This window comes from Stegastes partitus, unplaced genomic scaffold (genome assembly GCF_000690725.1).
Source record: "Stegastes partitus isolate 25-593 unplaced genomic scaffold, Stegastes_partitus-1.0.2 Scaffold583, whole genome shotgun sequence".
NCBI lineage: Eukaryota > Metazoa > Chordata > Actinopteri > Pomacentridae > Stegastes > Stegastes partitus.
In genome coordinates this window covers 255,773-269,960 of record NW_007578314.1, presented here as the reverse complement: position 1 = coordinate 269,960, position 14,188 = coordinate 255,773, and the positions used below count along the sequence as shown (strand labels likewise).

General features: G+C 43.0%; 1 protein-coding gene across 1 annotated transcript in view; it reads left to right on the top strand.

Moving 5' to 3' along the window:
- Positions 1-14,188, top strand: part of tmtc1 (transmembrane O-mannosyltransferase targeting cadherins 1) — a 172,917-nt gene that overhangs the window by 111,637 nt on the left and 47,092 nt on the right. The window contains exon 8 of the mRNA XM_008288946.1: positions 2,542-2,663. Coding sequence (XP_008287168.1) covers positions 2,542-2,663 — 122 coding nt within the window. The remainder of the gene's footprint in view (positions 1-2,541; positions 2,664-14,188) is intronic.

Sequence of the window (14,188 nt, the reverse complement as noted above, 5' to 3'; positions counted from 1 at the left end):
TGGATGGATGGATGGATGGATGGATGGGTGGATGGATGGGTAATCAATAATAATAGTTCTTCTGAAATCAACAAGAACCTTCCTCACATTCACCCTTCAATAAACTGAAGCAACAGTCTTTCACCACGGTGAACTGTCCCACTGTGTTGATTAGCAACACATGGTGTATATCATCTTGCTTTGAACTATAATTGCAGCTTAATAGTGATATATTGCAAATGACAAAATTCCTTCCTGGCGTACATACTTTAACTACTTCTATCAAAATCTTACTGCGATGTTTGTGTGAGACAAAAATACACAAGAGGATTAAATCATAAATGGATGAAGAGAAAAACTAGAAAAAAATAGATACGTGAGGTATCCCCGGACTGACATGGGAGTCAAACTGAAAATCAGATAATGAACAGAGAAAATAAGTGAAGAACAGGGAGAAAATAAACCAGCGTATTGAAGGAGAAACCAAAAAAACTAGAGAAACAGAAAAGAACAAGACAAGCTAAGTGCTGAAGAATGCTGAAGAGGAGGGGCAGGTATCCCTTTCAAATTTAAGAGATTGATAGGAAATCAATAATATTGGCTTCTACCAAGCTCTGAATGTTGACCTTTCTCTTCCATTAGTGTTTCACTGATGCCGTGCTAACAGATAAGTACACATAGGCAACAAACTTCAAGTGAATATAATGTGGATTTTTGTCACAACATTAACAGTTTAGTTTGTTGGTCCCAGATGTTTGTAGGAGTCTTTCCTGAAATACCTGCAGCATCAAACAGCAGCAGGATCCAGATGAGTGTCTCCAAAGAGGAAGAGCTGCACATTTACTCACAGAACAACAGCAGAAACTTTATTGATTACTTATAATCATTAATGATCTTTGATATGTTGACAGGATCGATCAAGGTCTATCAGCAAATGACACTGTGTACTTTTCTTCACCTCAGACAGGTGAGCTGCAGGCAGAATCACAGTTTATCACTTCAGTTACATCATTTGTCACACAGCAGCTGTCCTCAGGTTGAGTTCTGCCGGGATTTTAAAAAGAAAATTTCAGTAGTAGTTAGATTATCATCACGTACGGACAGAATTTTCACAGACCAAGAACTCATAAATACACGAGCCTAGACTATGTGGACAGTTTGATAAGCTCGCAATTAGCTCAGATTTAATCTCTTGTTTGTTAGTGCATTATAGTGTATCAGTAAATGTACTGTCTAATCCTGTTTGTATGGCAGTTATTGTGCTTGTACATGCTTTTCCCCGTCGCTGTGATGCGCATGTCTGAATGTTTCCTGTGTCTGAATGACAGAATGCTGTCACTTTAACAGGCTGATGAAGCAGCAGTGTAAAATATCTTGTCTGAAAAGGGCTTATGATGACGGTGCAATTTAAAGACATCAGCAGATCAAGAGCACCACGAGTATACTGGCGTATTAGCAGTTCCCATTTTGAGTGTATCCTCAGACAACTTTCACTGAATCGCTTATAAATACAGTGATGCTCTGGAAATTTCTAAAGAGTCTTTTTTTTCTATGATTTGAAATGGAAATTTTGGGCATTTATTTATAACTGACATTCCAGATAATGTCACTGAATGTGTCCAGCGTCTGTAAAATGACCTCATATATAGCTGTAATCAGTGCACTGCAGTTTGTGTGTGAGGATAATTCTCAGGCTGTTAGCAGTCTGCGGTGATATCACAGCTCTGTGTGTGCATTACTGCCTGTGACATTACTGTAGGTCCATTACTGGTCAGTCCTATCAGGAGCTCCCTCTAATGTTTAAAGATGGTCATAATGGTTATGGTAGTATCAGTGTCCCATCATATTAGCAGCCAGCAGTTTGTTGTGTTCTTCTCTTTGTAATCGTCAAGCTATTACCAGTTGAGGGTCACTTCAGTAGCTCGGGGTTTGTTTGTTGGTTGTTTGTCTGTAATACCACTATAGGTCCCTTTCAGTCAGAGATGGTCCCTGTAGCTTTTGATTAGCCTGTGGCCAGCAGAACAAGACTCTGATTGGAGCGACACTAATCAGCACTTCACACTTCTCCTGCTCTCATTACTGGTAATGAGCCAATCCACTGAACCCAGCGAGGGGCACCCGACTCAGCCAATTAGAGGCCTGTTTGTTCAAATAAACACAGACATGGTGGAATGGCATGGAAGAGGACATGGCACAGGCAGGCTGTGGGCATTATGAAATATGAATGGCCTCAGACATGGACAGATATAGCAAAAGGAATTAACTGTAATTTGATAATTCGATCGCCTTAATTGCCTTTCCGTTGTAGGAAGATTGTTAATATTTAAGACAGATTGGTCACGGCTGCTGAACATGCATGTATCTCTATGTACAAGTCCTGGTTGTGTGTGTGTTGGCAGAGTCTGAATGGCACATATTCATAATGAAGACGCTTTTCAGCCATGCTCTTTGAAATGGTGGCGCTTGGTGCCTTTTGGCTTGGTTTATTAATACAGTTAATATTAGATTTGTTTTCTGTGAATGTGTTCATATTGCTGTGTTTGTCTCTCTCTCTCTTTACAGAGGCAAGACAGCAGAGAGGTGTTGGTGGGAATGTTGTTCCTGGTGTTTCCCTTCATTCCTGCCAGTAACCTTTTCTTCAGGGTGGGATTTGTCGTGGCGGAGAGGGTTCTCTACATGCCGAGGTGAGTGTGGGACAGGTGGGCATCTACTGGTATATGTCTGTACAGATGGGTGAAAAAATAAAGCCGAAACCTCTACTTGTTATTATCAGCACAAATAATAAGCCTTTATTCAGAGGAACATGCATCTTTGGCCAATCAGATAGCTACCCCATCACCCACAAAAATGAACAAAAAGGCAAAACATGTGAATTTTGCACACAAGAAGTATTAAAATGGATTGAAATATCATGAGTTGAACTACCTACGGAGGTAGCCAGTTACATCTGTCCCGCCAAGGCACACTTTCTGTCAGCAAGGACCGTCTGAATTTTGTTTTAGGTTTTATAAGTTGTAAGAAGGTTAGGTTTGCTGTGTGGGGCCAGGTGAACCTTGGAGGGCATGAGCTAAGTAAGTGGGGCTGCTGCTTTGCTGTAGTCTTTAATGAATCCTGTGTAGAAATGAGCAAAGCCGAAAAATCCCTGAAACTGTTTGCGAGTGGCAGGCGGAGGCCACTAGCTACCACCACCACCTTAGTGGGTCTGCTTTCACTTGTCCTTCCTCTGCAACAAAGCCTGGGGAACTGACAGAGGCAGCATGAAACTAAGACTTTATGGCTTTAACGTACAATGTCTAAATGGACAAACACAAACCTGCATGTTGCGGAGGACATCGCTATTGAGAGCCTGAAAAGAGTGCAAGGGCATATGTGGGACCAAATGGCATCACTTGGTACTCAAAGTGTCCAAGAAGCGGTGTTGAAGGTGGTCTTCCAATCATCCCCTTCCTTAATTCTAGCAAAGTAGTGTGTGTTTGTTAAGTGCAGTTTTGTGTAGATGGAGACTTGTTGAAGTAGGGAGAGGACAGCTGTTCATGTAAGATATTTCATTAAGTCCTCCGAGTCAGTTCAAGGGTGTAGACTTGTCCTTTTCATCCACAAAGAAAAGCCATCACCTAAAGGGTAAGACCAGCTGAAAGGGATTCAGTCACAGATTTTTCCATAACTTCATGGTCAGATTTAGAAAGTTTTCTAGTCAGTAGGGGGAAGCAAGTCAGTGGCACAGCTATAAGGTTGATGAGGAGGAAGTCAACAGACCAAGTCCTAACTAGAGACGATTTGGAAGTCATGGGAGGTGAGAACACAGGAAGGTGAGACCAGAGGGAACAGCTAAATGTAGTCAATGTGAATGACAGAAAATACTGCAATTGGTAACAGAGGCAGTGGGCCAGTCGATGTGGGAACTGTGCAGTTTTAACCAGGAGAGACCTAAAACAATGGAGAGCCATGGGTGAGGGGGTTACAGAGAAGATGTGAAGAGTTCATTAGCAAAAACAGATAACTCCATGTTCACGAACCTTCAGACAACCAACTTCTCCATCGTCTACCTGAGACGAGAGCAATCAGACGTAAGTTATCTCTATTTTTGTCATTTCTACTGAGTCAGATCCACTCAGCTTCAGTTTGATTGATATTATCTCAAGCAAACAACAAAAAAATAAGTTCTGAAAATCTACAAAAATGGAGTTATCTGTTTTTGCAAATGAACTCTTCAGTATACTTTCATTGTGGTTACCTGTGGGGAGGAGTTTAATGGAGGCAGGACGGTGAGCCATGTGGGTGAGAAATGATCCGTCAAGAGCAAGAATGTGTTTGGCATCAGGAAGAATCTCTGTCAGGATGTCTGCTTCTAACAGTAGGTCAGAGTTGATGATGCTTGGAGCAGGTGGCGGAGGCTCATCGGTGCCTCCCCTCGTAGCTGATGATCTGCTGTAACCAGCTGCTGTTTCCTGTAAAAAGTGCAAAGCTTCAGGCTTCAACAAGATCAACAGGATTCAATATGAGGGGCAGTGTGAATGTCTGCATAGCTGACGGACATGTACCCATTATAGTATGAATAGAACCACACACGTCTGCTTTTCGATGTCCAAGTCCTCATCCGTCATGTAGACATGATAAATTGGCTCTTACAGCACTGAACATCACATCATTCCACTCACTGTGTGAAATTGCTGTGATTGTTAGATTTTCAGTTTCAGAGGGCTGCAAAAATTGACAGATGCAGTTACAGTGTTTCCTCCAGGATTTTTTCCAGTAGCGGGGGCAGCAGGCTCTCCGGGGAGTCGTGGCGACGAAAACAAATGACATTTGACTGCAGATTTGACTTTTACAACCTATTTATTGAATGGTCAGTTGAAAATGGCTTTTTAAAGGCTGAATGTAAACATTTAAATAACACAAATACAAAGAAAACAATAAAATTAAATGAATAAAAACTATAAATAATAATGTCTTGATGGGGCTGGAGAGTCAGTGGAAAAGTTCACACCCAGGCTCAGAACAATGAATGTTTCTGGGTTTTTTATAGAAGAGCTCTGAGGCTCTGTTGGAGGGAAATGAATGTAGAGGAAACACTGAGTTATCCTTGTTAGAAGGGAGGAAAGACTGCCGGGGGGGCGTATCAATATATACAGACCTGGCTGAATATAATGTGAATATATTGCTATTACTAGATATGGCAGAAACATGTATGCTCAAAAAAATAAAGGGAACACTAAAGTAACACATCCTAGATCTCAATGAATGAAATATTTCAGTTCAAAATCTTCATTCATTACGTAGTGGAATGCGTTGAGAATCAAAATTATTATCCCATGGAGGTCTGGATTTGGAGTCATACTCAAATTAAAAGTGGAGAATCACATCACAGGCTGATCCAGCTTCAGTGGAAATTCCTCCAGACCAATCAGAATGAGGCTCAGTAGTGTGTGTGTGGCCTCCACGTGCCTGTAGGACCTCCCTACAACACCTGGGCATGGTCCTGATGAGGCAGGATGTTCTCCTGAGGGATCTCCTCCCAGACCTGGATTAAAGCATCAGTCAGCTCCTGGACAGTCTGTGGTACAGCATGGCATTAGTGGATGGAACCAGACACGATGTCCCAGGTGTGGTCAGTTGGATTCAGGTCTGGGGAACGGGCCGGCCAGTCCACAGCATCAATGCCTTCAACATGCAGGAGCTGCTGACACACTTCAGCCACATGAGGCCGAGCATTGTCATACATCAGGAGGAACCCAGGGCCCACTGCTCCACCATATGGTCTCACAGTGGGTCTGAGAATCTCATCCTAGTACCTAATGGGCTGTGGGCCCTCCGAAGAAGTGCCTCCCCACACCATTACTGACCCACCAAACTGGTCATACTGGAGGATGCTGCAGGCAGCAGAACATTCTCCACAGCGTCTCCAGACTCTGTCACGTCTGTCACATGTGCTCAGTGTGAACCTGCTCTCATCCGTGAAGAGCCAAAGGTCAATCTGCCAACCTTGGTGTTCTCTGGCAAACACCAGTCGCCCTGCACGGTGCTGGGCTGTAAGCACAAGCCCCACTGGTGGATGTGGGGCCCTCAGACCACCTCATGGAGTCTGGTTCTGACAGTTTGAGCAGAAACATGCATATTAGTGACCTGCTGGAGGTCATTCTGCAGCTCTGGCAGAGCTCCTCCTGGTCCTCCTGCACAGAGGAGGAGGTAGCGTCCTGCTGCTGGGTTGTTGCCCTTCTACAGCCCCCTCCATGTCTCCTGGTGTACTGGCCTGTCTCCTGGTATCTCCTCCAGGCTCTGGACACTGTGCTGAGAGACACAGCAAACCTTCTCGTACTGATGTGCCATCCTGGATGAGCTGCACTACCTGAGCAGCTTGTGTGGGTTGTAGACACGCCTCATGCTGCCTCTAGGGCTGAGAGCACTGACAAGATGCAAAAGTGACCAAAACATCAACCAGAAAGGACGAGAACAGAGACATGGTCTGTGGTCACCACCTGCACTCCTTTATAGTGGTTGTCCTGGTAACTGCCTCTCCACCTGGTGTCTGCTCCATCTGCACAACAGCAGGTGGAACTAATTTACCATCAGTGCTGCTTCCTACCTGGACAGGTTGGTTTCACAGAAGTGACAGACTTGGAGTTACATTGTGTTGTTTAGATGTTCCCTTTATTTTTTGAGCAGTGTATATTAAATACGTGCATATAAATCATTACAATAAAAAAAAGCTGGATGTTCATACACAGATGTTTTTAGTCATACACCCTCCCACACCTCGTCTCTGCCATCCCGGTGTCATAAAATAACAGCAAAATCTCCAGAAAAATACTTCAAACTGAAGCTAATTAATAAGAAATAATAAACTGCAACTGAATGGCTCAGTGTCACATCCCCACTGATTCTCTCTTAGTGCTGTATAACTGCTGGGTGCTGTCTTCCAGGCAGCATCACGGACAACACTGGTAGAAATTCATATTGTGGGATTCTTTCAAGTGACTGGTTCAGTTCTTACTTCAGAAATGGCCTCAGCTGAGCAAGATGTCTCAGCCACAGATGAAAATGTTCTTGGTAGTTCGATGTATGAATGTTTGAAAGATGTAATAAGGTGACAAGTACGCACTTCCTCGCAGCTCTGGATGGAGTACAGTTTGGCTGTGCTTTAGTGTGTGTGTGTGTGTGTGTGTGTGTGTGTGTGTGTGTGTGTGTGTGTGTGTAGGTAGGTGTGTGTGTAGGGTCATCACTTACACAGCAGTATCACTCTCTGCTGCACATCACTTTCAAGTCAAGAGCCTCTCCTCTCTCATTGAAGAGTCTCTGCTTGCTTGTTTAGATGCTCTCAGTCACTCTCTTTTTCCTCCTTCTCTCTCAGTTAATCTGTCCATTATTCCCTCTGTCCATGCTCTGAGTGTCAGTCTCCTTCCATGTCTCCCCCATTAAGACACACTCCACATCCCTTGCTTTAAGTCTTTTTTGGACACTTCTTTTCTCATTTTCAGTTTACAGCCTGCATTGCTTAAAAGGTCAGAATTTAGTTGACTGTGTCAATTCCCCAAAGCTGTTTATTGGCCTCCAGTTTGATGCTTGCAGCTTTTATGAACTACCAAACACTCATCAGAACTACTTTACACTTGACACTGACCGTAGAATCAGTGCTGTGTCAATAAGTCAACATATTACCTTCCATGTGACTGCTGTGTTATTATGTTCATATAAGATCCTGTTTATCAGAAACCTGATTAGAAAAATATGGAACCTCAAATTCAAAAGGACAAAGAGATTATTATCATCACTGTACATCATCGCACCCTCTTTTGTCTTTTGATAGTCTTTCGACAGTATTGCAGTATTTCACTGAACACCTGAAGTGGTTCTGACATGGATTCACCTCATTAAGACGTTCCAGTTGTTGGTCATCCTAACGGCCTATACCATGTTTGGCTGAGGACTAATAGTAAACAGGGCAGTGCTGTCCATTGCTGCACTTTTCCACAAGGCGCTCAGGAACACTTTCTCTTCAAGTGCTTGTGCAGCAGTTGTGCTGTTGTGATCAGACATTTCAAATTTACACTGTCTACAATGCTGCCACAATGAAAAATTATAAATGACTGAGGTCAAGTGGAAATCCATGCTTTGACCAAGAGAAGCCATCTTTGCAATGCACTGTCGTCGTATCCATTACGTCATGTTGTTGCTGAGTTGCCCCGGCCCTGCTGTAGTCACTGAATGCCTTTCAATATTTATTGCTTCATGTTTCTCAAAAACTGCTCACCACCCAAATGTCTTTGAAGTCGACACTACCTGTCCTTGGGTCCCCAAAAATACCTGCCAAGCTTGAAGTATTGTAAATGGATGAGTGGCTGTCAAGAAAAAGCAAAGAGGAGACACATGCACACATAGGTCAGAAGCAGGTCATGCTGAATCCTTTTTTTCCTGCATTGATTATATCTTAGATTTTGGTTCTACTGACAGCACCTCCTGCCAGTCGGCCTGCAGTCTCCACAGGCTTGTGTATAATGAAGATCAATGCTTTCAGACCAGCGTTTACTTCCTATTTTGGCTCCTTTCTTATTCCTCAATCTTGATATCATATACATATACATATTCCATCTTCTTCTGCCCTTTTTCTTCCATTCAGAATAAATTGTCATCACCCTATGCTGTTTTTCTTTTTTTTCTTTTCCTATCTCACATTCCAAAGGTGCTAATCCTAAAGGTTTAGTGATGCATGAAATGTGTAAAAGTTCCCTGTGAATCATGAGATCCTCAGAAGCTGTGGGTGACCTTGATTAGGCTTATGGAGCCCATGGGGTCCACACACTCTGCCACAAAACTACACACAGTGGATCTTCCCTGTGAGCAGGAGGGGAGCAGACGCCTTCAGGGGCGAGGGCTCAGAGAATACTCCTGACTTGATCTCACTCAGCACGCACTTAACCTGCTGCATGGCTAATTGCAGTGTAACTGTCAACAGACACTTCTGCAGCTCCCTGAGCTCAGTTCAAACACCAGCTCTCCTCCCTCACTTCGTTTTCCTTCTGACTGGGCTGCAGCCCTCACACTTCCAACACAGAGACAGCCTCTCCTCCAGATGGTGACTGCATAGGAGGCCGGGTTCGCTGGGATATGTGTTCAGTACTGATGTATGTAAATATTCACTGTTGCACATTACAGTTAATGCATCACAACACTAATCACAGTTTATGAATTATAATAGGATGAAAACTGTAGATTGTGCCTTACTTTTCCATTTGCAGTTATAACAAAACATTTCACAAGTATGGGAACGAGAACAAAATGAAATTCCCACGACCCAGAAGAGGTCACTAGCGCTGAAGGTGCTGTTCCTATGTTGGCCTACTGGGCTTCACGCAAAAGGTCAGTTCCTATACCCCATATGAGCACACCACCCATAAGGTCCAGCATAGAAGTGTGGTGCATTGCCTTTCAGACAGTCAGATAGAGGAGGCTGGCTGTTAGCATTAGAAACTGGCTCTTGGCACATGGAACCTAACTTCATCGTGGGCAAAGGTGTCAGTGCTGCTGTGAGAGGCTGAGAGCTACTGACTGGATATGTTTGGGCTCATCACCACTCACAGTGTAAACCAAACTCCTGGATGTGGGGTGGCCCTTCTCTTGCTCCAGCCAGGTGTGGGTATACTCAAAGCTGCTGGCTGGCTGCTGTACAGTTGAAGTTTTTCCTGGTGGACGAGAGATTAGGATCAAATGCAGAAACAAGGGGAAGCAAACAGAGTGGCGCTTTAGTAGGTAACAAGATGTCAGTTTGAAAATTAAAGCTACCAGGATTTGATTTACTAGTTTAAGCCACAGTTCATAAAGAATATGGCTGAGAGGAAAACTTTGACTTTTGAGTATTTGGCCTTCCTAGAGCAGGTGGGTGGGATTCTGGGACAGACCTGACATCCAGACTCCATAGCTTTGCTCGAGGATTCCAGTGCTCACTGGTTAGGGAAGTGGGAAGAACAGTCTGCCTTAACGTTATTGGAAATTTCAAAAGGATACTTGGTACCAGAACTCGATTAACATTTTTGTTATTCTGCCTGATTTGACATTGTGTGTTTAGGACACATGGGTGAAGAGAGATGTTGAGGTGCCAACCAGTCATAATGACGGTGAATTGATTAAACAGCAGGGAAACTGACAGACCCGATAGGCCAAAGCGGACAGTAAAAGTTTGCTAGAAACTACTAGCAGTCCCTATTTGTCCCTGTCTCTCACCTCTGTGAGAAGTTCTCCCATGTCTTGGAGGCAGTAGGGAACATGGAGTTCAGATTAAGCCTCTTTTAAAACCTTCATCGTGGTAGCAGGCAGGTGCAGCTGCTGCCAAAAGCTGTTTTGATGCCAGTCATGGCTCAAACCAAGAGCACGAGCAGCAGTGGAAAAAAATGGACAGGCAGACGAAAATGACTTTGAGGAACTCCTAAACCCAAGAGACATGCTTCCCTCTCTGGAGTCAGGGCCCGGGGTGTCTGGGGTTAGAGTCCATTCCCTTGGGGGAGGTCACTGCTGTAGTCGAAAAGCTCTGTGGTGACAAAGCATCGGGGCCGGATGAGATTCATCCAGACCTGTGTAAGGCTCTGAATGTTGTGGGGATATCACAGCTGCTTGCCTCAGCATTAACTTCAGGACAAGTTGTTTGAATTGGCAAACCAGGGTCGGGGTCCACATCTATAAGAAAGGAAACCACAGTACATGTGCCAACTATGAGTATCACACGTTTCAACCTTCCATAAATAAATGACTAAATGTGATGTCAGTTGGACATGAGACACTCAAATCAAATATATCCTTTTTCATATAGCGGTAGTTATCCAAACTAAATTTAAATTCAAATGGACTTCACAGCCACCGGCCAAATAAATATGATGTATGACTTGCAGTGAAAATTTCATCTTGGTACTTGGAGATGCTTTCAATACCACAGATCATTACATTTTATGAGATGAGCTGATGAGGTGGTTTAGGATATCTGGCAAAGGACTGGATGGCTTTCCTCTTCTCTGTCAAATCAGGATTTCTTTGTATCCTCCTTGTTCTGAGCATGTCTGGGTCAAAGTTCACAAATCGTGGTGACGAAGCATTGATCCTGGCGTTTTACTGATGCTCCTTTCATTGATTTGTTCTTATTTGTTAAAAGGTTTTGCTTGTGGTATTGTGTTTTTCTATTTTTGTTGCATTTACTGTAGGATACAAAAGTGATGCACAGTGAAGTACTTAAGAAAGAATGGAATAAAATAATGGACGAGGCAGAGACAAAGATTATTTACACCATTAATTCTGTTATTTTTCTATAGTGGGTAACCTCAGAGTATGATCTAAAGTTCATGAAGCCCAGCTTGACTCACTGTTCCCTGCAGCCTTTCCCATGTCCACATTGTATGCACCTTGCTGGGTGTACTCCAACCATAAAATCCAGCTGAGACCAAGTTGCGGTTTAAAAAGGATTTTTTTTTTAGTGCACAAAACAACTTTACAGATGGAAACAAAAAGCAAAAAACGAGGAGACAATGTGTGTGCAGTCAAAAAACTGTTTGGCTCCATGCCATCATTCATTTCCCAAGAGCCCTTGCAAATTTCAGCGACCCTAATATAGTGAACAAAAACATCAAAAATAAATCAATAAACCAAAACACCACACCAACACACAATTCAATCTTTCAAAAATATGATTAACAACATTTAACCAAATAACAGATACATTTAGCAAAATAAAAATGTTAATCATAATCTATATCAAAGTTACTCTAGAACAACAAATCAAACCAAATAGAAATCATCATGGTAAAATAAGAACCAAATCTAGAACCAAAAGAAATAGATTTAGGCTCCTACACTCAGAGAGCATTGTCATGTTCATACCAAGGGTCCTTAACAAAGCAAAGAAAAGAAACCAGGACAACTAAAAGCTGGCATTGATTTTTATTTTGTTTTCAACTTTCATTTTGTTTTACTGATTACAGTTGCAGTACGTTTTTTTCTAATCATTCTCTCCACCGAACCATTTCATGGGTGTTGGAGCTGAGCTGAAGGCAGCTGCTCATGTGGACTGTAGACTATACAGCATGTAGCGACAGGGACGTCACCAGTTGGTTTGTGGACTGCTGTTTTCAACTTTCAGCTCTTTTGAACCAGACGTTACGAGCACGGGGTGGATCAGACTGAGAACTTGAAAACACAAAGCATTGTGACATCGTAGCGACCTGTCAGTCCTCAGGTAGTCCTGCCCTTAAACATGCCCTGCTTTATTTTCTGTTTGCCTTTAAACGTGAACATAATTTACTAAATGAACCCCATCCTGTGTAGAAGGTGGCTTTAAAACTAACAGCTGAGACGACAAACTCATTAGGAGACGGTTTAATGGGGGGTTACATGTGTAAACTTCTGCTGTCACTCATTATTTTCTGGTCACTGTCCTGCAGCCAGAGCTGGATGAAGATTGTTGGATTGTGAGTTGCAAAAAGTTTTACAACTTGTCAACATGATGCCTCGAAATGGAAAGATGTGCTGGGAGAATGTTGCAGATGCCGTCCATTTAGCTAAACGCAGTGAGCATCGCACTGGGAGAATGTTAAACAACCACTAAATGATGCCATCTGTTGTAACAAGAGGTGGACATGGCCGAGGCGGATTCCTACCTCATCTCTCACTGGTGCCTCCTTTCCTCCCACCTTCTAACTGTCCTACACTCCCTAACTCTCCCCCTCTGTTTATTAATTCTATTAATCTCCGCCCTCCTCAGTTGGATAGTTTCTCCTGAGGGGCAGCGTTGTCTGCAGGGAGCAGGATTAGTGATGACTTACATCCAGACAGCCCTTAAAGCCCCCATATGTGCACAACAGCATTGTTGGCTGGTGACCTTGCTGTTGTGTTTCTGTGGCGACATATGAACATGAGCAGCACGGCAGCTTTGCTTCATCTGCCCTGAGACAGCAGATAAAGAGGAACGTCTGCACCGTAAAGGAAATCATTTAACTGCAAAAACAACACAACTCAGAGCAGAGGAAATGTTTCACTGGAGGCACAAACAGACTTCGCAGTTGAGCGCTGTCATGGTTCAAGGCAGACAATCTGCTCAGTCTCACCAGATGCAGTCACGACCAAACCCAGCCGCTCTCATACTTTGCCTGAAAGGTTCCTTTAAATTCACTCACTGAAAACCAGACATTCACACATGACCTGTGTGTGACCCACTGCTCTCTGCTGACTGCATTTATTCTCAAACAGACCACATCCTTTCTACAGCGCATGTTTAAAGTCAGCTGAAAAATGCTGGCTGTAAAATCTAAAACTTAAGTTCCAGGTCCACCATCCACTTGCTAAACCTGCTAATCCTTTACATGGCAGCTGGAGCGACCAGGGCTTTACACTTCACATTTTTAATTTAGAGAACTTTTTTTCTCATTCAGAGTCTTACGTCTCAGATGGAGAAACCCCGAACGTTAGAGCCTTTGGGATATTATCAAATTACAGCCACTTTTACAGAAGAAGGGTCAAAATTTTAATTTCACCTAAATTATCGTTCTATTACTGTCCTGTAGAATTTTTATAGGACTCTGCTCTCAGTGAGTCCAAGCTGTCTTGGCAGCACATTAGGAAGGGTGCTCATGATGTTTTAGCTGATCAGCAGAGTTGGACCAGGTTTCGCCTATAAAGGTATTCATTCTTTACATAAGTATTTGGTGTTGGAAATCTAATATTATTGGGCTTTTCTTTGTTTTGTTTTCTACATGTAGGCTATCAATAACAACAAACTGTACATTTTGTCAACACATTCTTATTCTTTATATTATTACTATTAATAAATACATTTCAGGAACATTACACATGATAAAAACAGGCATTACTTTCCCAATACCAAAAACAAATGAACGAGTTTAGTGCTGTAGACTTGACATCCATTAAAGTAGCTAAAGGCAAAGGTTTCAGACAAGTACTGAAGGAGACAGCCCAGCTATCCTATCAGCTACACCTGTTTAACTGCTTGTTAACGTAAACATCTAATCAGCAAATCACATGGCAGCTATTCAATTACTCAATGCACTGCATGTAAACATGTTCAAAACGACCCGCTTCTGTTCAAGCCAAGCATCAGAATGAGGAAGAAAGGTGATTCAGGTGACTTTGAACGTGCCACACTGCCGTGTTGTGTAAGTGACACAAAGGATGGAGCTGCCTTTTGTATGTAGATTAGCGCATTTATGGTAACCTGTGT